Genomic DNA, 27,023 nt, shown 5'->3' with positions numbered 1-27,023 from the left:
CCCGGGGGGCGCCTCACCTCTCCACGCTCCTGTCTCCCGCTGTGCCGGCCGGCGCGCGCGTCCCCGCCTCCTAGGGCGCGCGCGCGCCGGCTGTCTCAGATTTAAAGGGGCAGTGCGCTCTTAATTGGTAGTTGCACCTAATCACTCCCCTATAAATCCCAGCATGCCCTGTCCCCTGTGTTGGAGCCTCTACATGCTTCCCATAGCGTTTGGCCCAGCTCCCTGTTGTTCCTGTGTCCTGTCCGTTTCCTGGTCCCAAGTCCCTGTTCCTGAGTCCTGTCCGTTACCTGGTCCCTTGTCCCTGTTCCTGGTTCCTGTTCCCCTGTCACTCCACCTGTTCCCGTGTCCAGCCTGTCACGTGCTCTCTCATCTGCAGACTATTGCCTGTGTCATCTCCTGCCACGCCTCGCCTGCCGACACCAGCAACCAAGCCAGGGGTAGTGACCTGGGGGTCGCCTGCCGCAGCAAGTCCATCCCGCCTTGCGGCGGGCTCTGGTGAAAACCAGCGGCCCCTTAGACTCCGCTCCCTGGTGAGGTTTGTGCCATCGCTGGTGCCGGTCCAGTGGATCCACTACTCCAGGCGATACAGTAGGCTCCAACCATGGATCCCGGCGAGGTGCCCGATCTCCGTGACGTCGCCAGAGTGGTCACTCAGCAGGCGCAACAAATCCAGAAACAGTCACAGCAGATCCAGCAACTCACTGCCGCCTTACAGCAGCAGACTACTGCCCAGCGCACACCACCTCCTGACGCTTCTTCTTCACTCCGACTGGCCCTCCCAAGCAAGTACTCTGGGGACTCTAAGTTGTGCAGAGGATTCTTGACTCAGTGCACCATGCACATTGAACTTTTGAGTAGTCAGTTTTCCACCGAGCGCTCTAAAGTGGCTTTCATCATCAGCCTATTAGAGGGTAGAGCCCTGGCCTGGGCCACGCCACTGTGGGACCGTGATGATCCAGTCGCTGCCAATCTCCGGGCCTTCCTATTCGAGTTTCGCTCCGTCTTTGAGGAACCTGCCCGTGCTTCTTCAGCCGAGACTGCTCTCCTCAACCTCTCTCAAGGCAGCTCCTCTGTTGGTGATTACGCCATCCAGTTCCGCACCCTGGCAGCCGAATTGGACTGGAACGAGGCCGCCCTATTGGCCACCTTCAAGAAGGGCCTGTCTAGTCGTGTGAGAGACGTGCTCGCTGCCCGAGACCTGCCTACCTCCCTGAACGAACTCATTCTACTGGCCACCCGAGTTGATACTCGTTTTTCGGAGAGGGAGGAGGAGGTTCGGCATGAACATTTACTAACCCGTTCCCGTCGCCATCCCCAGCTGGCGCCGGTTTTCCAGAATCCTGACCTTTCGATGTCCCAACCCTCTCCTGAGATTCCCATGCAGGTGGAACGGGCTCACCTGACGCCTGATGAAAGAATCCGGCGCCTGGAGCAGAATCTCTGTCTCTATTGCGGGGGTTCCGATCACTTCCGGCTGGGATGTCCCCTACGTCCCCAAACATCCGGAAAATGCTCGCACCTAGGTCCGGTGGGACAGGTGTCCCTAGGTGTGAATGCCACCATTCCAAGTCTGTCTATGCCAGTTTCCATCCGGACTCTCTCAGGACGAAATCATCAGACTACTGCCTTCCTCGATTCTGGGTCAGCAGGCAGTTTTATTGCGGCAACATTGGTCCAAAGATGGCGGCTACCCGTGACCCGACTAGCCAGGCCCCTGACTATCTCCTCGGTCACAGGCGAAATTCTTACCGACCGTGTGAACTACCAGACCGCACCTTTAGTCCTCCAGGTGGGTCCTTTAGATCAAGAAAAGATATCCTTCTACGTCCTGCCCCATTCTTCCCCCGCGGTCCTCCTGGGACTCCCGTGGCTGCAAGAACATGCCCCTCAACTGGACTGGAGAACCGGGGAGATTCTCAGTTGGGGTAAGGACTGTTCAAACCAGTGTCTCAGGTCACCTCAGACCAAGTGTACTATGTCGTTTCCTGTCCCAGCCAAGCCTCTATCCGACCTATCGGCAGAAGACCAAGACTCGGCGGATGCCTTCTCTGCCGAGGTGTACCCTCTCTCCGTACCCAAGGCTAAGGTCGGGTCCCCTCACCACCGGGAGAACTTACAGAAGGTCCTCGTCCACAGACTCACAGTCCCTTGCCATGTTTTACCGCCTGATCGCCTAGCACCAGTCGTCACCTCCTCGCTTCGGAGAGTACCCCCTGGAAAGACTCATGTTCACCCTGCGCTTCGAAGAGGTATTTTGAAGTGGGGTCATTCCTCGTTGGAGGCCGGGCACCCTGGAGTCCGTAAGACCGGCCAACGGATCTCTCGCCACTACTGGTGGTCTAGTTTGTTTCAAGATGTCAAAGACTTTGTGGCTTCTTGTGCCATCTGCAGGCAAGAAAGAGGGGGAGGCCAAAGGGGGGGGGGTACTGTCACGGCCGCGGCGGCGTCCCGCGTTCCGGGCCGCCGCCGCGACCGCTTCCTGCCCCATGCAGCAGCCGGTGTCCATAGTCGGGGACCCGGCGCTGCTATCACCTCGGCCCCGGGGGGCGCCTCACCTCTCCACGCTCCTGTCTCCCGCTGTGCCGGCCGGCGCGCGCGTCCCCGCCTCCTAGGGCGCGCGCGCGCCGGCTGTCTCAGATTTAAAGGGGCAGTGCGCTCTTAATTGGTAGTTGCACCTAATCACTCCCCTATAAATCCCAGCATGCCCTGTCCCCTGTGTTGGAGCCTCTACATGCTTCCCATAGCGTTTGGCCCAGCTCCCTGTTGTTCCTGTGTCCTGTCCGTTTCCTGGTCCCAAGTCCCTGTTCCTGAGTCCTGTCCGTTACCTGGTCCCTTGTCCCTGTTCCTGGTTCCTGTTCCCCTGTCACTCCACCTGTTCCCGTGTCCAGCCTGTCACATGCTCTCTCATCTGCAGACTATTGCCTGTGTCATCTCCTGCCACGCCTCGCCTGCCGACACCAGCAACCAAGCCAGGGGTAGCAACCTGGGGGTCGCCTGCCGCAGCAAGTCCATCCCGCCTTGCGGCGGGCTCTGGTGAAAACCAGCGGCCCCTTAGACTCCGCTCCCTGGTGAGGTTTGTGCCATCGCTGGTGCCGGTCCAGTGGATCCACTACTCCAGGCGATACAGTTCTACAACAATTGTGTAAAGCACTTTGGTTGTCCTGGAGCTGTCCTAACAGATCAAGGTTCTGTGTTTGAATCCCGGCTGTTCCAGGAATTATGCCAATTTCATAACATGTGAGGACAACAGCCCCCAAAGTAATGGGCTTTGTGAGAAGGTGAACCAAGAATTTACCAACAGACTTTGTTCACATAACGTTTTTTCAGCTCAGTTTAAAATGACATCCGTCATTTTGAGTCTAAAATAATGGACATTATTTAGCAGCCTTGCCTTCCCTTAGTGTTTGCACATTATTCTAGTTTGGGGTTACTAATTGGCCTTTGGGTGTGTCTTAATTGAAAAGTCCATTGAATTTAATTTAGTAAAAATGGAGAAAGAACAGTGACAAAAGAAAAACTGTGTGTGAACAACTAATAAAAAACATCCGCTGTTTGCAAAAGACGCCATGCTCATTATTTTGACCTCTGTGGGAAACACGACCGTTATTCAATAAATTGATCTACCCATTGAGTTCAATGCATTCCATTGCAGTCAGTTAAATCGCTGCAAGAACTGACAATTTTTTAAATAGCAAAATTGGACGTCTTTTGACGTTGTGTGAACATAGCTATATGCTGAGAACAGCATGAGTTTACAAACAGGCAGAGTGGCAGGACCTTCTCAGCAAGGCTATGTGCACACTGAGCAATTCTCGAGGAATTGTAGCTGAAAGTTTTCAGGCAGAATTCAAGCAGAATTTAAGCCCCCCATTGACTTCTATAGGATTCCTCTAGCAGATCTACAGCAGAAAATTCTGCTCGGAAATTCTGCAGTGTGAACAACAGAGCAGAAAACCCATTGAACACAATGGGACTTTGCTCTGCACATTTTTTACGGGAGGAATTTCAAGCTGAATTTCGAGCTGAATTTCAAGCTGAATTCCTCGCCTTTTCCTCAGTGTGCACATACCCTTAGAGCAGAATTTTCTGCTGTAGATCTGCTAGAGGAATCCTATAGAAGTCAATGGGGAGCTTAAATTCTGCTTGATTTCTGCCTGAAAACTTTCAGCTACAATTCCTCGAGAACTGCTCAGTGTGCACATACCCCCAATCATCATGCAGGAGAGTCTTTGGGAGCTTAAAGCATCACGTGGGAACCCAACATGTCGATAGCAGCGATTGGCTGGCCAGATCAGATGACCTGGGCATATAAGATCCAGATCCCGCGACGCTCGCTTCAGAGTCAGACGCAGGCTGGATGAGCTTAGGGAGAGAGATGCTGTCTGGGTCAGCAAAATTGTATTGAGGGCCACCACATGTTGCGATTAGCCAGCCCCAGAGGCATTCATGCATGCTGCCCCTGCTGTTTCCTGTCCATTTCCATGGTGTTTCAATCATATTCTAAGGTTTCCAGGTTCTCACACAACCTTCCCTGTGTGGAGCTGTGGTCCCCTGCAAACATGCTCGAGTTTCTCATTGACTTCAATGGGGTTTGTTACTCGAAACAAGCACCCCAGTATCGGGAAATATTTGTCTTGAGTACAGAGCACCTGGGCATTTTAGTACTCGCTCAACACTACTGGTTTCCCTCCTACCTCTCTGACCGCTTCTTTATTGTATCATTTTTGACTGCACCTAAGTTCACTGTTGTGGTTCCTCAGGGGTCACTCCTGAGTCCTCTCCTTTTCTCACTCTATAATTTCCCCATTGGACAAACTATGAGCAAGTATGGCTTTTAGTACCATCTTAAGCTGATGACCCCCAGCTATATCAATCCTCCCGTGATATCACCCCTACTCCTACAAAACACCATTGACGGTCGGTCTGCCATTTCCCACATTATGTCCTCCCTATTTCTGACATATCCATCTCTGTGGTACAACTATAACCCCTAGAAAGCAAGCTAGCTGCCCTGGGGTATTGTTTGACTCTCACTCCTCACAGTCAATCCCTTTTAAGTTTTTGCCACCTGCATTTAAAAAACATCTCTAAAATCTGTCTCTTATTTCCTGTTGAATCAGCTAAAACTCTCACTCTGATTTATTCCCGTCTTGACTATTGCAATTCCTTACTAATCATCCTTCCCCTCTCTAAAATCTCCCCTCTTCAGTCCAGCCTTAACGCAGCAGCTAGACTCATCTCCCTGTCCAGGCACTACATCGATGTCTCCCCCTGAGCCAGTCACTACACCAGCTCCCTATTAAGCACAGAATACAATATAAACTCTTCCTGCTCACCCACAAAGCTCTCCACAGTGCTGCACCTCCCTCATCAGTCTACCACCCAACCTGTGCACTACACTCCTCTAATGACTTACAACTAACATCCTCCTTACTCCGCGCGTCTCACCCCCTGTCTTTAGGACTTTACCCGAACTGCACCTGTTCTATGGAATTAATTACTTAAGAATGTCAGACTCACCTCCAACACCCAAACTTTAAAATGTCACTGTTATTATAACTTCAAAATCTAAATCAACACAAGATGTGAAATAAAGCAAGTTTGCTATTTACATTCATTATTTTTTTTTTTTTTAGTTATCATGGAAAACACATCACTTCCTGTGTTCAGACTCTTTTTTTTCCCCCCAAAGAGTCTAAAAACAGGAAGTCTTTTGTTTACCAGGTCATCTGCACTCTCACAGAGAAGGCAGTCATGTAATTAATGGATGTATTGAGACGTGACCCTCTGTACAGGTTAGACTTAATGTGTTTAGTCTTTTTTTTTTTTTTTCAACTACCACTAGTCTAAAAAACTGACTGCATTGGACCTACAAGAAATCCTTCTTGTAAGTTTAGCTTTGTTTTACAGCATGATAACAAAAAAAAAAAATAAAAAAAAAAAATAATGAATGTATATTGCAAACCTGCTTCATTTTACATTTTACATGTTGATTTAGATTTTGAAAGTTAAAATTATAGTGACAGCTTAAAATTCTTCTTTTCAAGCAGGCTTATCAGGTACCCTAATTTGGTCACTTAGGACCTGTAGCATACAGGCACTAGTTGGTGGCTACAGTAGTTCACCTTTAACTGTCCTATTTATAAAGATGGCTGTGTGTTGGTATTGCGCTACGCGTGTGTGATCATCGGTGATGTTGTGTTGGAGGATTGGCCGGTCAGTTGCTAGATGGTAATGTGTGATGCCAAATCGGTGGTGGTTAGCCAAGATATGGCCGGACCATAAAGTGTTGTGTCGTGACGCCAGTGCCAGGGAGGCAAACAGATGTGGTGGCACACCTGCTTTTAGTTTAGTAGGCCGGCAGTACCCTTCTCCCCTGTGGACAGTGTCCTGCCAGGCTGCTACGGGTCCCTTGGGTTAGTATAGTCATTTCTTGTATGTGTATTCAGTAATCAGTGCCTAATGGTATTATGTCGCCCCCCCAGTGTTCAAGTATGGTACTTCTCATGTATATTTCTCTGTGTATGCCTAATGGTGTGATGATGCAATGGCTGGATGTCACGTGACTGCCCCTGCTTACATGGTAACTCCAATGGACATCGAGCTGTGGCTGGGGTTACCATGTGACTTCCTGTTCTACCTCAGTCTATTCCCTACCACAGAGGGGATAGGTTGGGTCTGTCCTCTCTCCCTGCTAAGAGAGAGGCCTGCGTGTGCTCTGCTGCTCCAAACCACTGGCTGTGTTCCTGTCTCCAGTCTCAAGATTCTCATCTTGGTGTCGATTCTTCAGTCATTCCTCTCATCATCTTCTCTAATCATCAACAGCAAGTATCTCATTCAAGTCTCATTTCACCCAGCATCTCATCTTCAGTTTCACTACTACTCCCATCATCCAGCACACTCCTCTCACAGCCTATTGCAGCATCACCCATTACTCTGCCTTATTCAAGTCTGCCTTATACCTGGTTACATCCGGAGAGACTATTGCTACTAGTTACCACCGTTACAATAAGTATACAACTATTGTTGTTTCTGAACCATGGCATTGGTGTGATAATTGGTGCCCTGACTAAGGACAACGAAGAATCGCATGCCCAGTATCCCCGCATGGTCAGGAGCCCGGTTTCCAGCTGTATCACCCTCGTGTTTTCACCGTGACAACCCTATACCTTACAGCTGCCCCGGTTCCTGCCTGTTAGCACCATCTACACTGCGGAGTGGCCCCTAGGGGCCAGGGCATCGCATTTTTGGCGTCACAAACAGGATACAGACTGCGTTGTGCCCACTCCAACTATTCCCCAGAGGCGTACTACAACTCCCAGAAAGACTTTGCCTAGCGTGCCACTGCTAGAGTGGACAGTTTGCTGCATTATCATAGGGGTAATTGAAGTGCCTAGGGCCCTTGGCTGTACACAAGATGGCCGCTGTCTTCGTCAATTTCTAACTGCGCCATACCCCAGACAGGAGGGGGTTAACCGCCATGCTGCCAAAGCGCGGAAAACTTTGCTGCCGTGTCTCCTGATTGGCCACCTGTGCCGGATGACATCACTGTTTACTCTGCCTTATTCAAGTCTGCCTTATACCTGGTTATATCCGGAGAGACTGTTGCTACTAGTTACCACCGTTACAATAAGTATACGTTCAAGTACGTATAAGTAAACGTTCAAGGTTCGCACCTGGTCCTCCTGACCAAGCTTCTCTGTTCATCATCCAGCTATGTGCTGATAGACACTAAAATTATTGTATTGTTCTCTAGTGCCTGTCCCAGAGCCTTTACATGGACAATGGTCTAATTGCCTAAAGAGACTCTACCTAACAGAGACACTTATCCAGTTCTTCCTAAAGCACTTTCATGATTGTGTGACTGTCAGGGATTTATTATTGTATCTCATTATTGCACTTCAGTATTCAAAAGTCTATTTTCATATCAGTCTTATATATATTCCCTACCTCTGAGTAAGCAGAAAAGTCATTTAGATTAGTCAGATGTGTTTCCTCCTCCTCTGAGTAAGAAGCCAGTATATATATATCTATAGCCTCAGAGAAAGTCTATGTTCTAAGGAGTATATTTTTCAAAGTGTATTTCCTCACAGAGGTATTTTATTTCCTTCATATATTGTATTATTGTGTTATCCACTGGGAAGATTCCTTTGAGCCAGTGTTCTTCAGGACCTCGCAGTGTTCTTGTCTTCTATGTTTCCCTTCCTTGTGTCTCCAATTGTTTGTTTATCCCTGTCTTGTCCCAACACACAGTAGTTGCTACACAGTGCCACTCAACACTTACACTTGTTCATACATATTGCACCTTGGATACCTTTTGGCCTATCGAGTAATTGAGTGTATGATTGACTGGTATGAAAGGGAGCTCCCCAGGTATGTTTGCTTTTGTTATTTTTTTCCTCTTTCTCTTCCAGGTGTCCAAGTCACTTCACACAGACACCCAAGGTAGTACACAGGTCTTCACAGTTCTGTTTCCAGTAGGGTAACTCATTTCATTGGAAACCTACTGTCTAACTGGCTGGAATATTGAGGGTCGCCCGCCAGCAGTTAAGTTGTCCTGACTTCCATGTCAGATGGTTCACACACTAACTACCTGTAACCAGAGTATGTTAGGCACCCCTAGGTGAAGTCCTGCCCCTAGGGTTTTCTTTCTCTTCATATCTTCTCTTGTCACCTGTGCATTGAGCGTGGGAAACACACATCTACATACTCACACTAACATTCCGTCCTCTTGTCTTGTTGTCCTGGTCCTCTATGTTCATTCAGGCTCATTTCTAGTAGGGAGGTATGCAGTGTCCCAGAACAGCCCTCTTATCCTCACACTTTTACTATGACCGGTTCTGTTCTGGAAAGCTATGGTCCACTGCAAACTGCGTGTATTGTTTCCAGCTGTATCACCCTTGTGCCTTCACCGTGACAACCCTATACCTTACAGCTGCCCCGGTTCCTGCTTGTTAGCACCATCTACACTGCGGAGTGGCCCCTAGGGGCCAAAGCATCGCAATACGATAACCAGATCTGCCACAGGAATAGAGTGAGGAGTACAGTCATGCTGACTGAGTAGCGTGTTGAAGGATACAAAGAAGCAGAGTAGCAGAGAGGAGGATGTTTTGAGAGTCCCAACCCAAGTAGTACTGTGCTTTGCCGGGATGTTGGAGGATGAGGTAGAAGAATACTTAGAAGAAGAATAGAGAATAATTGTGCCTGTGTATTGACTTTGGAGCCTTCACACCACCTTATGCCTGAGTATTTTGAGACGTCTCCCGCCTTTTTATCTGCTACAAGTTTTCTAAAAGCTGATCTATACCAAATATAGGAAACTACATTTCCCATCATGCATTGCTTCTCTCTGATTGGTCCGTGATGCAGCAGAGCTGATGATGATGTATTTCTCTAACAGAAATCCCTGATCTAAAAAGCTTCAGCAGAGGTGAAGCTGGCTGTCTCTGCAGTGCATTAACACTATGCTGAGAGTTGTAGTTTCTTAGCAGCTATCAGTAGTATGAAGCTCTCTCTGCATCATATTACTGAGAGCTGATGGGCAACTACAACTTCTAGCACAGTTCTCAGCAGCTAGCCAACTTCTTATGATGTATCAAAGTCAGCTCCCTTACTCTGAAAGCCATACTGATGCCCGCGCATTCCCTGCTGATCACTCCCCCAGATCCCCATCCCGCTTCACACACTGTAAGCTGCTCCCCCCGCTGATCGGACCCCACCCCCCACTACTTCCTTTCATACTGATGAAACACACTTATCAAGCCAGGTCTGTCTCTGCTTCTTCAGCCTTTAGAATGAATGGCTTGTTGGCTCTGCTTCATCATGTGTAGTACAGCCGATCGTAGCAGGGACGGAGCCGGGCTGTTATCTTTGAGTGATATATGCTCTACTACACATTATGAAGCAAAGCCGACAAGCCATTCATTTCTAAAGGCAGAAGCAGCAGGGACGCACCTGGCTTGATAAGTGTGTGTGTTTGTGGGGGGGGGGGGGGGGGCACAGTATGGAAGGGAGCAGTGGAAGGCCTGATCAGCGGGGGGGGAGCAGCTTACAGTGTGTGTGGGGGGTCCGATTAGCAGGGGGAGCAGCTTACAGAATGTGTGTGTGGGGGGGGTGGGGGGGGGTCCGATCAGCGGGGGGAGCAGCTTACAGTGTGTGCAGGGGGGTGGGGGTCTGGGGATGAGATAAGCAGGGAGCAGGGGCATCAGCACAGAGTGGTGCAGATTTGATGTTTGTGCAGGGGGGAGGATGCTACTGCAGCAGGGAGGGAACTGGCCTGTCATCTATCGGTGAAGGAAGAACACGTGATCCCAGGAGGAGAGAGCGTGTTGGAGTGGACGGTATTTACCTCATTATGTGCATGGAGAGGGGGTGAGTCGGCAGTTACAGCTCCAAAACGGCTCAGAAGAGCTAATTACTTGCATTGTGCAATATATAGAGCTATGGGTGGGCTATTTAACACTGTAAAAAAGATTTTTGGAGGAATACCCCTTTAAGTAGGGGACCTGGAAGAGGGCCAGGGCCCAAAGAGGACCACTGTAGAGAGTTCTCTAGCTTTTGTCCTTCCTCTACAATGTCTAGCTCAAAAGACTCATGCACTTCCTCCATCCATGTGGTTTCCTTCCTCAGTGTATCTGAAGTGTGCTATGAGTGGGTGAAGAGTGCAATAGAAGAAGTAAGGAGAGAGGTGATAGGAGAGAAGAAGAACAGATTCCTGTTGGTTCTAAAATCCATGTGACATACAAATAAACAACAACCCTTTACACACTTCAGCTGTGCAGCATCTGAATACACAAATCTAATACAGCGTCATCTAGTGCTGAAAATTTATCACTACTTTCATCACCACTTCTATACAGTAAGTACAGGCTTTTTTTTAAAAGGTGTAACCAATAGTAACATCTGTGGTAGGACACCCAGCTGGACCATATTAACAATGAAGCACTTGTGCTCCTCTGCCTTTTGTTTCCAACCCTCTCCTCATAGTCTGTAAGCTCTTGCAAGCAGGGCCCTCCCTCCTCATGTATAGCTTCATAATTACATGTGTATCTCTGTAATGTTTGATTTTGTCTATGTATGTACCCCAAAAAAAGTGCTACAGAATGTTAGTGCTATATAAAAATACAAAAATAATATTTATTATTATTGGTGGGGTGGCCAAGTTTCAGCTACCCAGAGGTAAACACGGCATCAGGCCTTTGTGTATCACTGGAATCTCCTAACTTCTGCCTCTATTAAGAAGAGTTCTAATTAAACTATGAATAATTAAAAAGGTATATTTTAACCCCTTCCCAGCCACTTTTCGTGAAATCGAAAAAAACACATTTTTTTTTTAAATTCGGGGAGTTTCATGTCTTTGCTGTTCACGCTGTGGTAAAACTGACATGTCATCTACGTTTCTCAAGTCAGTACGATCAAAACGATAGAGAACTTATATAACTTTTATTTTATTTGACTACTTTTAAAAAATTAAAATCTTTTCAAAAAACTGAATATGTTTAAAATTGCTCTATTACCATCCTTCTAACGCTTTTATTTTTTGGTCGATGGGGCTATTTGAGGTGTCATTTTTTGTGCTTTACGATTCCTTGCTAATATGAGACTTTTTGATCACTTTTTACTACATTTTGTCCAGATCTGATGTGACCAAAAATCTAATTTTGGCGGGTTTATGAGCTTACGCTGTTTACCGTGCGAGATTAGGAATGTGATAATTTAATAGTTCTGGAGATAACATATGCAGCGATAGCAAATATGTTTATTTTTATTTATAAAATGGGAAAAGGGGAATGATTAAAACTTTTATTAAATGATGGGATTTTTCTTTATTAAAAAGTTTTTTCCAGGAACTTGAAGTCCGCTGTACACAAAGGGCTTGCGTCGTGAGCTGTATCCCCCTAAACCCATGATGATGTCCCTGGACGTCAAACTAGGTTAAGGGGTTAAATATATCTTTTTACATATCTTTTCATATATACCGATCTATGCTTACCTCTATGTCTCTGGGTGTCTTGCTGACTGGAGCTGGAGCTACTTTCAATATGAACCGATCTTGGAAATGACAGCCCGCTCAGCCAATAACTGACTCAGACAGGACAGAGCTGTAGCCAGTGACTGGCTAAGCGGGCCATCACTGCTGAGATGAGTTTGTCTTTGAAGTAGTGACAGCTGCGGTAACCGGGGGACTGGAGACACCAAAGGAAGATTGTGGGGGGACATAGAGAGGTAAGCATAGACTCTTTATATATCAAAACTTTTCTAATGCCAAACAACTCCTTTAAGGCTAAAATTGCACAGCCACATGGTCTAATGGAGCTCCATACAAAACAGAGGTGTTACTGCAATAAGCATTTTACCTGTTCCTTAACAGAGGCCAGAATAGCAGAAGTTGTTTCTGTCTCCGAACCATCGCGATTTGAAATGTTCATTTCGGGGCTGGATGAGCTAGTCTTTTCTGAACATGATGGTTGAGCTGGAACGGGCATTGCTTCTTACCTATCATATATAAAGAGAGTACACTGATTAACACAATCTAAAATATAATTACATAATTTATTAAATATCTATGGATAACATACAATGGGGGGAATTTATCAAGAGTAATGTACCCGGACACCAATCTTAAAGAGAACGTACCATCAGCTTTAAAGTGTCACTGTTGTTAAAAAATTTTTTTAGCCGAAAAATCCATTTTTATCATGAAAAAGCAGTTTAAAGCTCTCCCCCTGTCTTCATTGTTCACTATGAAGAGGGGAGGAGTGGAGGGAGATAGGCACCAACACAGGACAACAAAGAGTTAATTTACAGCTACATCACTAGGCTCTCTCCTCTGATGTCAGCACTGACCTCTCTGACCTCTGAATAGGAGCTTTCAACGGCTCCCTCCTGTGTAATTATTTGTTCTCTGCTCTCTGCTGACCACTAATCTCCCTCCTATCTCCTCCCTGCTCCCCTCTCCATAGAACAGACAGGATCCGACTGATGTAAAACAGTCAAGATTTAATTAGCAGTGGATGACAGAAAGCAAAGGAGGGAGTCACCTGGAAAAAGTCTTTTTAAATGCAGACAATGGCATATTTGCATAATAATCTGAATTACAAAGTTTCTTAAAATCGCCTGGACTATTGATTTCTGCAAAAAAAATAAAATAAACGACAGTGGCATTGCATATGAATGAGCCGCTGCGGGGAAGCCGGTGTCGCACTGGAGCCCCGTGCACCCCGCCAGATTTACTATTAATACATTTAGTAAATCTGCCAGACCTGGGGCTAATGGCAAAAGCATAAATGAATCTAAATTGTTGATAAGATTTACATCTGCTAGCCATGCCCCCTGTCTGCCCATCTGGTGGGCAAAGCATGCATCGAGGAAAAGGCACTGTGGTTTTTACAAAAATTTGTGTCTTTTTCCTGATGTAACACCAGGGGCGCAAATGATAAATTCCCCTCAATATTATTAAGTGTTTACATCCGAGGGTGAAGTTAAACATAAATTAAAGTATATTAAATTCAGATTATGTAGTGTAGCCAGCTCAGCACCGCACAGCAGACCGCTCCGCACGAGCCCCCACTCCAACAGCGTGTTGGTAACAATGAAATGAATTCACCTGGGCTCAGCGATGCAGTGATCGAATTACTTGCTTTATTTTAGTGATCCATGAAACAACGGAGACAATTAGTACGCTCTCTCAGACCCACGCCAACGCGTTTCCGGTACCCTTAATCATGGCTAAGGACTAGCCATGCAGGTGTGTATAAATAGGTAACCCGACTAACGCTCAGAAGCGTGATGGCGTCAGATCTTTACATATGAAAGAAACACCCACTAATAAACAATGACATAGCTAAAATCCCATCATGCATGCAAATTTGCTGTATGTCAGTCACAACATGCTAAGTCATAACCAGATATTGATTACTTGAACTGAAATATATATTAAAGGCAACGTGCACAAGCTACATAAGTAATTTAACAGAAGTTCTCTATGGAGGTTCAAGCCACTAGGGGCAGTAGTATTTAAATGGAAAATCCAATATGTTTCTTTTTTAAAGAGAGCGTGTCTGATATCGCCCCCTCTAGATGGTGGATAAACACGATCAATAGCAAAAGCCCTAAATGAATCGATGTTACCACCATATATGTTGGCAAAATGACTGGAAGCTCCAGACAGGCTGCGATTGGAGTGATGTCCCACATCATATAAGTGTTCCACAATACGAGTTTTAAATTTTCGTGTGGTGTACCCTACATATATGAGGTTGCATGTAGTGCACAATATGATGTAGACTACGTTGGTGCTCTTGCAGTTTGGGAAGCAGCCTATCTAAAATTCCTTTCCTGAGCTACTTGTGAAGGATTTACTTGGCAAGGCTACAGTACAGGTGCGGCAAGGTTGTTGCCCACACCTGTAGAAGCCCTTACAGCTCAGCCATGTGGAAGGACGTTTGTGTCTAAGGCTCGAGGGACAGAGAACGTCACTCAATGTCGAGGGTCTCCTGGACACCACCCGACAGCCTGACTGCAAAATTTGGTCAAGTAATGGATCTCCCCGCAATATATGTAGATGTTTAAAAATGATTTCCTTTATCTGTCTGAATTGTGGGCTATATTTTGTTACAAGTGTAGGGACATGTTATGAATGAGGTTTATCTTTCTTAGTTAACAATTCTCGTCTATCTCTATTGTTGAGTCTATTTGCCGCATGTCCTAGCATCCAATGTGGATACCCCCTGGCTTTGAGTCTGTCCTGAGTGCGTTTACTTTCCTCAATGTATGCCTGTTCCTTACTACAGTTCCGGCGCATACAAGTTAATTCCCCAACTAGAATAGACTTGATGGTATGCCTAGGGTGGGAGCTGGTGGCATGCAGTGTAATGTTGCCAGAAATTGGTTTTCTGTGTGTCCTGGTCTCTACAATTTGTAACGGTGTACCAGTAAGCTCAAGGTCTAGGAAAATCATGTTGGTTTTGTGGCAATTATGGGTAAATCGGAGGCCCATACTATTGCAGTTCACATACTCTAAAAACAATGGCACATCAGATTCGCGACCATCCCAGATGAGCAACAAGTCGTCTATGAATCTGGCCATTGTATGGAGTCCAGGAACGGGTTGTCACTAGTATAGATAAATATCTCTTCCCAATGCGACATAGTAAGGTTAGCCAGCGAGAGGGGAGTACTTGGCCCCCATACATAGTAACATAGTAACATAGTAAATAAGGTTGAAAGAAGACAAAAGTCCATCAGGTTCAACCTAGGGAAACCCTACTGTGTTGATCCAGGGAAGGCAAAACCCCCCACTAGGGAGACGACAACCACCCCACCACAGGGAGAAAACTCCCCCCCCCCCCCCCCCCCACAACTCCAATGGCAACCAGAACAATCCCTGGATCAACGTATCACCGGAAATCTAATGCCCATAACTTGTAATATTATATTGTTCAAGAAAAGCATCCAGGCGTCCCTTGAACTTATTTAATGAATCGGCCATGACAACATCATGTGGCAGAGAGTTCCACAGTCTTACGGTTCGTACAGTAAAGAACCCGCATCAATGCTGATGATAAAATCTTCTTTCCTCTAGACGTAGAGGATGCCCCCTTGTCATGGTTACAGACCTAGGAGTAAAAAGACCACTACAAAGATCTCTGTACTGTCCATTCATATATTTGTACATTGTGATCAGATCGCCCCTAAGACGTCTTTTTTCTAGCGTAAATAACCCCAAGCTTGATAACCTGTCCTGGTACTGTAGCCCACCCATTCCCTTAATGACCTTTGTTGCCCTCCTCTGCACCCGCTCTAGTTCAGCTGTGTCCTTCTTATATACCGGTGCCCAAAACTGTACACAGTATTCCATATGTGGTCTGACTAGTGATTTATAAAGAGGCAAAACTATGTTCTCATCTTTAGCATCTATACCTCTTTTGATGCATCCCATTATTTTATTAGCCTTGGCAGCTGCTGCCTGGCACTGATCACTAAAGTTGAGTTTACTGTCCACCAATACCCCCAGGTCCTTTTCGGAAGTAGTTTTACCCAGTGTTTTATTATTTAGCACATAACTATATTTATTATTTCTATGGCCCAAGTGCATAACCTTACATTTATCCACATTAAACTTCATTTGCCATTTCACCGCCCAAGCCTCTAGCTTCTCCAAATCCCTCTGTAATATGATATTATCATCCTCTGTGGTGATTACTTTACCCAGTTTAGTATCATCTGCAAAAATGGAGATTCTACTCTGTAGCCCCTCATAAAGATCATTAATAAAAATATTAAAAAGAAGTGGACCCAACACTGACGCCTGTGGTACCCCACTAGTAACTAAAACCCAATCTGAATATGTTCCATCAATGACCACCCTCTGTTCTCTATCACACAACCAGTTACTTACCCATTTGCATACATTTTCCCCGAGTCCCAGCATCCTCATTTTGTAGACCAACCTTTCATGCGGCACAGTATTAAATGCCTTTGAAAAGTACAGAAGTACCCATATATCAGACGTGATGTATATCCTCCGGGACGCCACCACCCCGACGCGCCCCAACGGTGGTGGCGTCCCGGAGGATATACATCACGTCTGATATATAGGTACTTATGCCATGTCTCTAGGACCTTTGGGGTCAATAATATTTATGGGCAAAGTGCAATACGATAATGAACTGTATGTACTGAGTATTTATTATTACCTTTGAATGCTTTTTTGCACTATTACTTTTTTGCCTACATTGTGTAAGTGTAATTGGTCGGGGACTGGGCATGTGCAATAATACTAGATTATAACCTATCATTTCCTCCGGGATAGCCACTGTTCTTTAATGTTGGTTTTTGTCTCTTTTTTTTTATATGAATTGTTTTTAACATTGTTTCCAATAAAGATTTATTTTTTGGCTACATAATTTCAGCATTTTTTTCTTTAGAGGTATTCTATATACATTTAAGTCTACCATTAATTCTCTAACACATGCTGTACTTTTCATAGCAACTGTCCTAGGTATGTAAAATCTGATGTAAACAGTGTACACAGCGCTAAGCAGACAGCCACAGCCCCTTTAAGCAGCTGATCAGCAAGGGTTCTAAGGCTGCCTTCACACTGCCTCTTTTTTAAGTAAAAATGCCATTGCGTTTTTTTTTTTTTTTTTTTGCAAAAACGCCTGCGGCCAGATGTTAGCTGGGAGTCAGTGGAAATTTATGATTTGCCATGCACAAATGGCATTTTTTATTCTTGGCGTTTTTCTCTTCTCTGGTGTTTTTACGGCTCTGTGGCAGTTTTTGCAAAATGCAGCAGGCTGAGGGTTTGGCAAACTGTGACATTTTCCTCCCATAGACTTCAATGGAAGTCTTCAGCTCCACTAAAAAATGCCATAGCCTATGCATGTGGCGCTTTTCAGGAAGGAACACGCCACTGTCTGGTCCCCTGGGGGTTAAAAGGGGATGACAGTCTGGGGGGGTTAAATGAAGCCCCTGTTGACCAGACTGTGCTTCATTCCAGGGGAAAGGGGCAGTAGGGGAGGGTTAACTTACCCTCTGGTCTTCTCCTGGACTTCTTTCCCTCAGCAGCTGATCAGCCACATCAGCCAATCAGTGTCCCGGCTGCAGCCACTGACTCAGAGGCTTCCATTTTGAAGAAGCAGAGCCTGGCACAGAATGAAGATGTTGAGGTGAGTATCAATAGGGCCCCCTTCTTTGCTGGGAAGGGGACATTGTGACATCAATGTGGCCCCCATGGGGTTAAGTGAGGATGGCATACGTCCACACTTAACCCCCTGGGGGCCACATTGTTCAGTCTGGCACATAAGGGAATAAGTGTGGATGCCATGCATCCATACTTAACCCCTTGTGTGGCAGGCTGTAAGCAGCATCTGTGAAGATGCTGCCTACTGTAAAGTGCAGAACACCTTTCATAATGATGGGTGTTCTGCTCCTGGCCTTTTTTGTGTGTGTTTGCTTTTCCCTTTTGCTTTTCAGATATCAGTTTTCACAGGATTACGTTGGATTCAGTGGACTACGTTGATGACCAGCTTTGTTAAAAAAAAAAATTGTCAAAGAGGGGTGTGGTGTTCTTTTTTTAATGAAAGGCTTTTCTCTATTGTGTTGTGTGTGTGTTTTTTTTTTTTTTTTTTCAAGTTTTACTTCAGGCTTAGTAGTGGAAGCTGTCTAATAGACATAATCCATTACTTAGTTGGGGCCTATATTACCTCAGTACCAATGCACTGGGAGTACTGGGAAGACCAGATACCAATAGTCCTGGAGCATTACATTTTGTGCTCCTGGACTGGTAGCAGGCTAGTATTATTAGGCTAGGGAGGGCTAAAAAAATTGGCTCTTCACACCCTGGCACTACTAGGCTGCTGCTGTTTGGTTTTTAAGCCTGGCTGGTTATGGAATTTAGAAAAAAGTATGTATAGGGTTCCCCCTATTTCCATAACCAGTTAGGTATAAAACCAAACAGCAGCAGCCTAGTAGTACCAGGGTGGGAAAGGCCATTTCTAAATCACCCCCCAGACAAATGATACCAGCCTGCTACCGCCCAGGTATCGGGCTCTTCCCAGTATCCCTGGTATGGTGGGTACTGGGGTAATATTTATACTGGCTAACACTAGGCCCCGAGCCACTTCTGCAATGGCAGTTTTTAAAAATACTGACAGCAGCCTAATACTGTTGGCATTTTGTAAAGACAGAGTTTAAAGGTTTTTAAAAATTTCACGGTTTAAAAAAAAAAAAGACTATTTCTCTTATAGTAAAAATAAGGTTTTGTAATAGATTCTGTGTAATGGCTCACAGTACGACACAGATTATTTATGGCAACTCCAAGTGCATAGAAGGCAGTAGACGGCTTCTGTCCCATCTGCTTTACTGTGTTATGATAATACCATGTGCAATTTCCATAAATGTGGAGTGTCAGGACGGATGTCAGTGAAGCCTAGGCTCAGCTATTCCCTACCTGTCGCGGCCTGCCCTGAACGGCAGAAGGCAACTGGGAGACGGTCCCAGGCCTGGATAGGTCTAACAAACATAATAAAAGTAACAACCATAATAAAAGTAGTAGACAGTCCAGGTTACAACAAATGGGTGCAGTACAAAAATGTAATCCAAAATCAAAGTCCAAAGACAAAAGGTATAGATCAGTGCTGGCAGCAAACAAGTAAAGTCAGAGAACAAGACAAGGACAGAGTAATGACATAAATAGCAAGACACAGTAGCAGGCAAGAGGCATACCTGAATAACAATCAATAAGTGACAGACCAGCTCATACTATACAGGACACCAGAGGTCCGGCCCTGAAGTTGATTGGACCACTTACCCTCCGGTCTTCTCCTCATCTTCTTCTGATCAGCGGCTGCAGCAGGAACACTTCTCCAGCCGCTGATTGGCTGAGCAACGTGAGCTCAGCCAATCAGCGGCTGCAGCTTGGGCGGCTTCTTTGAAGAAGCAGGGCCTTGCACACTTGCCCCAAGTTAGAGAGATTGCTGTATTAGGGTTTATGGTTGTACGACAAACAAAGATGGAAATGTCAGGTGTACAGGAAGTTCCAGAAGCTCAGCTTTACTATCATTGAGTTTTAGAAACAGGAAGATGACAGTTGTTTTTTATGGGAGAGGTGCCAACACTGTGAGCTAGCCAATATGTATATATATATATATATATATATATATATATATATATATATATATATATATATATATATACACAGTATATACTGTGTATATATATATATATATATATATATATATATATATATATATATACATATATATATATATATATATACATACATATATATATATATATATATGTGTGTGTATTGTAGGCAACCAGCAGGAAGAATAGTGGAAGGTAGATATGTGCCAAGCAGGTTATTGTGCTCTGTATGGAAGTTTCAGGGAGGTCAGGTTTGCCAGTACTTTCCATATACCTGAATTGCAGCAGGAGAACTACAATGTATGTGCCACAGAGGCCCTGGGACTCTGTGGGGGAAAGACAGCAGTTCGTGGTCAGTAACAATAGGTTACTGTCATTTTGTTATTTAGTATAGCTGCTGTGCGGCTAAAATGGGCTGTCTTTCTTGGAACGGCTGTAGCATGGGTGGGAGGCAGTTCCCATGTTCCCGTCCAGGCTTTACTGGGTTTTTTAAAAGCCTCTGACTTGGTACATGAGGTGTGGAGAGACAACCTGCAATCTGGCAGACAGGAGCTGGAGAGAGAAGCCCTGCAACAGAGCTGCTACAGACTGGCTGGTCTGAATGAGGACATAACTACACGGTGGTGTGTATATTCTTTCTGTTAATGTGCCTGAAAGGCAACCGCTTTGTGTTTGAAGATTGAATCGCTGATGTAAAAGCCTCATGCTGGACTATTTTTTTCTGGTTTGTTACCAATAAACATTTTTTGTTGCATCCAAAGCCTGCTTGTGCCTACCACTTGTGACGCTAATTCCCACAATATACAGAAAGTTGGCTGTCCTTAGAGACAATTTCTGAACTCCAGTCCCATTCATAAAAACTAGACAAGCTGCTCTGCACATTTAAAGAGCTGCTTATCTTAATCACTTTCAGTGAGCTTGTTCTGAGCTAGGTCACAGTCTAGGGAGGAATTACATAAGTCACAAGAATCATAAAGGGTTACATGCAAGTAGTCTGGAAAGCCAGCCAACTAAGTTGTAGATAACAGTAGCAAGATGGGGGCAGTGGCGTAGCTACCGCCGCGACCGGGCCCGCGAGGCCCTCCCGATCAATCACTCTTGTGACCGCAAGTATTGTTTTGCTTGCGGTCACAAGAGTCCGGCTCCGTCTTCCCCCGGCTGCTGCGCGGCTGCCGGGGGTGTCACGTCTTATCCCCGGCAGCGCGCGCATCCCAGAGCTCCCTGCGCGCCTTGGACCCTGACTTCTGGTTCCGGCACGCAGGGAGCTCTGGGATGCGCGCGCTGCCGGGGATAAGACGTGACACCCCCGGCAGCCGCGCAGCAGCCGGGGACAGACCAGGAGGAGTGAGGATCAACGTGGGAGCGCGATGTCAGGTGAGTTAAGTTTTGTTTTGTTTTTTTTTTATCAGCCTGCAGGGTGGGGGGAAAGAGGGGGGCATCTATGAGGGTGGGGGGAAAGAGGGGGGCATCTATGAGGAGGGCAACATGGGGGGAGAGGGGCCATCTATTTGGGGGGGCAACATAGGGGAAGAGGGAATACACAGAGGGGGGCATATATTGTTAGGGGGTCACATAGAGTCAGGGCTACCCACTAAATATGGGTGGAAAGGGGCCAATACAGATGTGCAGCGTGTATAGAGATGAGGATAGTGCCAGTGTGAGGAGCCTAATATGTCTGTCTGGCAGATTCTGTGGATTCGTGGCTCGGAGAAGTTCTCATAATGGCCCAGGACGGATGGAGAAGATGGAAAGGAAAGAACTCCGATCAGAGAAGACGTCTCCTGTGAGTCACCTGATATAACTGCACTGTAATGTATATGGTGTATAGAACCTGTGTAGAGCTGGGGCCACCTCTATATGACTGGATGAGGTGATTTAGTATACTGGATTTGGTCAGTAACAATATGGTGGTGATGGTAGTGGTTGTGGTGTGGCAGTAATGTTTCCTCCTATATACTGGTATTACTGGTAATATTGGTCTCAGTATACAGGATTTGGTCGGTAACAGTATGGCGGTAATATGTACGGTGATAATACTTTCTCTTCCAATATGCTGGTGTTATTGGTAATATCTGTCTTGGTGTGTGTGTGTATATATATATATATATATATATATATATGGGGCCCAAGTTGGCCTCTCGCACCAGGGCCCAGGAGACATTAGCTACGCACCTGGATGGGGGCGTATCGCTCAACGCCCCTAGAAGAATGACAATATGCAGCTCCCCAGCTTGTCACAGAATGAGAAGGGAAGAAGTTTATAAAGAACAGAAAATCCCTGATGAGAATCTCAGAAATACATAAGGGCGGGAAGTTAAATCAGGAGGAATGGGAAAAAGTGTTGACAAGCAAAAAAGGAATGCTTCAGGATCATGCATCAGCATCAGGATCATGGATCAGCATCGTCTTAAAGGACGTACAAGCATGGTACAAAACAGCCAGCGAGATACAAAATCTGAGGTGGACAGAGAGATATGATTTAAAAAAATCAAGTACTTACTGATATATGCCACCGTCACCTAATCCAGACACACCACCATCGGCCCTGAAGAAGGCAACAGAAGAATCAAGTACTCCTGTACAGGATCATTCCCCACCATATAAACAACCCCTAAAGGGGAAAACTGGTGATGTGTGTCACTGTCAAAAATTGACGAGGGAAGATATGTGTAATAACTGTGATTCTCTGAAACCACGCCCTAAGCCAACATTGTTATATCCAGCTATAACAAGTAACAACACTCCCTATGTTCCTCCAGCTGCCACCCCTTGCCTGGTAGCCATTGTAACTCTTGCTGCCAGCCCCACCCCGGCTGTAATTGTAACTCCTGCTGCCACCTCTAGCCTGGCATCCACTGTAACTCCTGCTGCCCTTGTAGCTGCCCCTGGCACCTCAAGCCAGTCATGGCTATTTAATCCCCCAATCAGCAATCCTCAGCTGGCCTTTGCTGTGTCCACTTCCTGTCCGGATGTAATTTTAAGAAATGGCACCTTCTGTCCGATGGCCATTTTAACTAATGGCGTTTCCTGTCCATCAGCCATGTTAGCACCTGGAAAAGAAGCCACTCCAGTCACAGGCATATTCATGAACAGAGGTGAGGAGGAAGAGGTGAGTAGTGGGAGTGTCAAGTCTGAAGTCACTACAAGTCCCCCAGTGATAGTAAACCCCAAGGGGAATGAAAAAGGGAGGATCACGCAGCCCCAATCTGGAGAACCAATCTCTCAGCCTCAAAAACATCTTCCTGACAGTCAAGTCCACCTTTCTTGTACACCTCCAGATTCACCTACACCTTCGAACAAAGCGGATCACACAAAGCCTCCAAAATACGTGGCATGGAAAACCCTGAGAGCTGATTACATTGGTAAATAAACTTTTTGACCTTTACAAGTTCCCAGTGCCGTTCAGCAGGACAGTAAGGCAAATACCGAAAACCCACTCAGCTACATGGAGAGACGTAGAAACCATGGCCAAGATAAAGGCTGGGGATGCATTCTGGTCAATCTTTTTTTTTTTAATTTAGAAAATTTGAGTTGTATCCAGCAAATAGGAAAGGATAATGAGTGACAGTGTATTTAAACAGGTGCTCAGGCCCTTACAGTCATGTTAGTTATTACAAATCTGATATACCGGATAAAACTAGAATTTGTACAAGCATGTTCGGAAAAGCCTAGTACAATTAACAAACTTAACAAAAGTAAAAAAAAAAACTATGTACATTCCCGGATAGCAATGTGAGGTACAGCAGTGAATTTTATTTTATTAAGATTAGAGAGGGGGAGGGGATATGGAAGGGAAAAAAAAATTATCCAGGTGGAGACTGATAGAGAGTGTAGGATATTGACTCTCTAATTTTTTTTTTATGGTTCCCATATCTGTGTGTATTTATTATGAGTTCTGAGCTTCTGAGTTCTGAGCTTCTACAAAAATTATCAATTTTTGTGGTCCATGCCGTAAATGAAGGCGGTTGGGTTAAATGCCATAGTAAGGGGAATTATAATTTTGCTGCTGTGAGCATATATGTAGTTAGGTTACATTTTTTAGGGGGGAATTAAGGACAAGGGGCCCACAATAATATAAGGGGAGCAGAAAGAGGAATTTTGGTTCCTGTTATTTTGAAGATCGTGTCTAAAATTGAAGACCAGAAGTGACGGACAGGTGATCAAGTTAGGCGAAATATTACTGGGAGATTTACCAAACCTCCAGCATAGGTTATGTTGAGACAGATTAAGGGTGTGTAACGACTCCGGAGTTCTATACCATCTGGTTAAAATTTTGTATGAATTTTCCTGTACTCTCACACATTGTCTGGGTTTTGTGTGTTGTAAATGTGAGTCATAATTCTTTCTCCCAAGCTAATATATATCTCATTTATTAGGAGAAATATCTAAAAGTAATTTCTGAGATTAGCTTTTCAGGAAGTTTTGGGAGAAGAGATAATTAATCTAGCCAAGATGAGTCAGTAAGGGCTGGTAGTTTCCTCTTAATTGATCGGAACTAGGGATGGTCCTAATTAGGGAGGTTCGGGTTTGTATGAACCCGAAAGCTCGGCAGCAGATACCCGCTGTCTGCCCGCTCCGTGGAGCGGGCAAATACAGCGGGAGTAACGCCTGGAAAACTGGGATACAGCTTTATGGCTGTGGCTGAATCCCAGTTTTCCAGGCAGTCCACGGAGCGGGCAGACAGCGGGAATCATTACCGAGTGTTCGGGTTCCGGACCGAACTCGGTTCGGACCATCCCTAATCGGAATACCTGTCATATATGCAATTGAGCAAAGAATTGCGACCTAAACTTAGAGGAGGAAGGGAGTAGCTCTACTGGATCTGTTAAATCTGTCTTGTAGGCCTCTTTGACTTTATTTTTGAGTTCATCCCACATGTGTCTGTGGATGAGGGTTAAACCTAAATATGTAGGTAGATCATTCAATGGGGCAAAAGGTGAAAGTAATTTAGAGGTTTAAGAAGAGGACATAAATCATTTTAGAACATCTGCAACCAAGCTATTTTCTAGACATCACTGCAAAAAAATAGTGTACTATCTAAAATATAACTTTTGATAGAACTACTTAAAAGCAGATAACCAAATCAAATGTTAAATTCTAAAATTAAACCATGCCACTCAGCGGCATTTGACAAGCCTGTGTGGGGGGACAACCAAGAGGGATTGTTAATCGGCTACTTACAGTTTGGTGTCTTCAGGGCTAGCCAGCCCTATGATTTTAGACACTAAGGGAATAAAAATCCCACAGTATTAGAAACTCTATTATGTACCTCAAAAATTAAAAGGCACTTGATTCATGGGACAATGCCCTAGAAATCCCTGCCTACAGTGCACTAGCCCTATTCTGTCCCTTTCCCAAAACACAAGGCTGTCAAAAAAGAAGTGTGAACCACTGCGGTAACGTAGATATCATCACCGCAGTTCACACCATGCGAATTGCCTCTATGCATTTCCCTTCTCAACAGATAGATTGCGGGGAGTTCATTAGGAGACTTGCAATCACAATCCTGGTGATGTGGCCCACCCAGGACACTGGCGCCATAGATGGAGGACAGCACCAGACTAAAGCTGCTAGCAAGTATAAATAGTGCTAAATGAAGAAACTTGATTCCTCCAGCTCATATAAAATTCCAATTTTTATTATACCAAAATTCTAAAATGGTTGCCGACACGTTTCGAGCCTGCTTGGCTCTTAATCATGGCATCTGTGTAGTTTAGACAAACAAACCAAGTGTTAGGGTAGCTTCACACGGGCGGGCTCGCAGCGAGATTCTCGCTGCGAGCCCGGCAGGTCCTGGCAGTTCCCATAAACTACATACTTGCTGCGGACCGCAGCGAGTATGTAATTGTACCGCGCTTAACCCCTTCTACTCCCGCCGGCTCCCCCGCTGTAAGCAGCATACATTACCTGTCCTTGCTGCTCGGGTCCGGCGTCCTGCTCTCCCGTCCGGCCAATTAGTGTGTTGCCCAGCCGCAGCCACTGATTGGCCGGGCGGGAGAGCAGGACGCCGGACCCGTGCAGCAAGGACAGGTAATGTATGCTGCTTACAGCGGGGGAGCCGGCGGGAGTAGAAGGGGTTAAGCGCGGTACAATTACATACTCGCTGCGGTCCGCAGCAAGTATGTAGTTTATGGGAACTGCCAGGACCTGCCGGGCTCGCAGCGAGAATCTCGCTGCGAGCCCGCCCGTGTGAAGCTACCCTTAATATACAAGAATTACAAACGTGGTTAAAAACATATATATACACAAAGAGACAAACACAGAGGAACATTTATATACATATTGGATAATCTGTATATTTATCATGTACTTGTGACAATCATAAGGGTTTGTATTATATCCCGTACACTAATCTGTACTATATCATTACTAGCTTACTATAATATTGATGAACAAATGAATACACGTAGAAATATGGAATCAATATATAATACATCTATGTGTATGCACAAAGAAAGGTCATGATACCTGGGTCTGTGATAATCTAGGGAAAACAAATATATCCCATCCTATGGGTCACCAGGAGGCATCTGGGCTCTAAAATATAATAAGCATAAGCACCTGGCTAAGTTCAAGATGCCATATGAGCAGCCAGATACAATAGAAACAATAAAAAACATCCAGTTATGAAGAGGGAGAGTGCACAGAAAAAACCCATACTGGCTTACTAACCTCCAGGACAATGGCTACAGGAGACAATCATAGGAGGCGCCGCTCAGCTAGCTGGCGTCTAAGGCTGATAGCAAATGACCGGTCCGGATATACGATTAACCCGGAAGTAGTCACGTACGTCATATCCTCGTGCACGCTTATGTTATGATGCTGTTTGAGTTTCTTTATTCTAACTCATTTCATATAGCTGTGGTCTTTTTCTATTTTGGGGTTTTTGTATATTTATGTGGAGACATAATATATATTTATATTCCTGCACACTGTTTCTGCATTGGTTCTGTTGTGGCACATTCATACATATGGCATTCATTTGGGTACTATATAGCATCTAGGGGGCATTGCCGGAGTATGCCCTGCATAGATTGTATTGGTTATGACCTATGGCTGTTATCAGCTGCCATCCTTTTAGCAGATGCGTTCCACAGTGGAGCGCACCTGCACCGGACCTCTAGCTTGCACAGGTTTTGCTATTGAAGTCGGCGGTTCCACCAAACGGGTATGACTTACGCGACTGCTTCCGGTTTAATCGTATATCCGGACCGGTCTGTTGTTATCAGCCTTAGACGCCAGCTAGCTGAGCGGCGCCTCGTATGATTGTCTCCTGTAGCCATTGTCCTGGAGGTTAGTAAGCCAGTATGGGTTTTTTTCTGTGCACTCTCCCTCTTCATAACTGGATGTTTTTTATTGTTTCTATTGTATCT

The 27,023-nt window shown here is 45.5% G+C and overlaps 1 protein-coding gene across 1 annotated transcript in view; it reads right to left on the bottom strand.

The window, feature by feature from the left end:
- CTNND2 (catenin delta 2) overlaps nucleotides 1-27,023 on the bottom strand; it is an 891,951-nt gene that overhangs the window by 668,604 nt on the left and 196,324 nt on the right. Inside the window, exon 2 of the mRNA XM_069958560.1 lies at nucleotides 12,357-12,495. Coding sequence (XP_069814661.1) covers nucleotides 12,357-12,485 — 129 coding nt within the window. The 5' untranslated portion in view covers nucleotides 12,486-12,495. The remainder of the gene's footprint in view (nucleotides 1-12,356; nucleotides 12,496-27,023) is intronic.

This window comes from Dendropsophus ebraccatus, chromosome 2 (assembly GCF_027789765.1).
Source record: "Dendropsophus ebraccatus isolate aDenEbr1 chromosome 2, aDenEbr1.pat, whole genome shotgun sequence".
NCBI classification, from domain to species: domain Eukaryota; kingdom Metazoa; phylum Chordata; class Amphibia; order Anura; family Hylidae; genus Dendropsophus; species Dendropsophus ebraccatus.
This window is presented reverse-complemented; position numbering and strand designations above follow the sequence as displayed.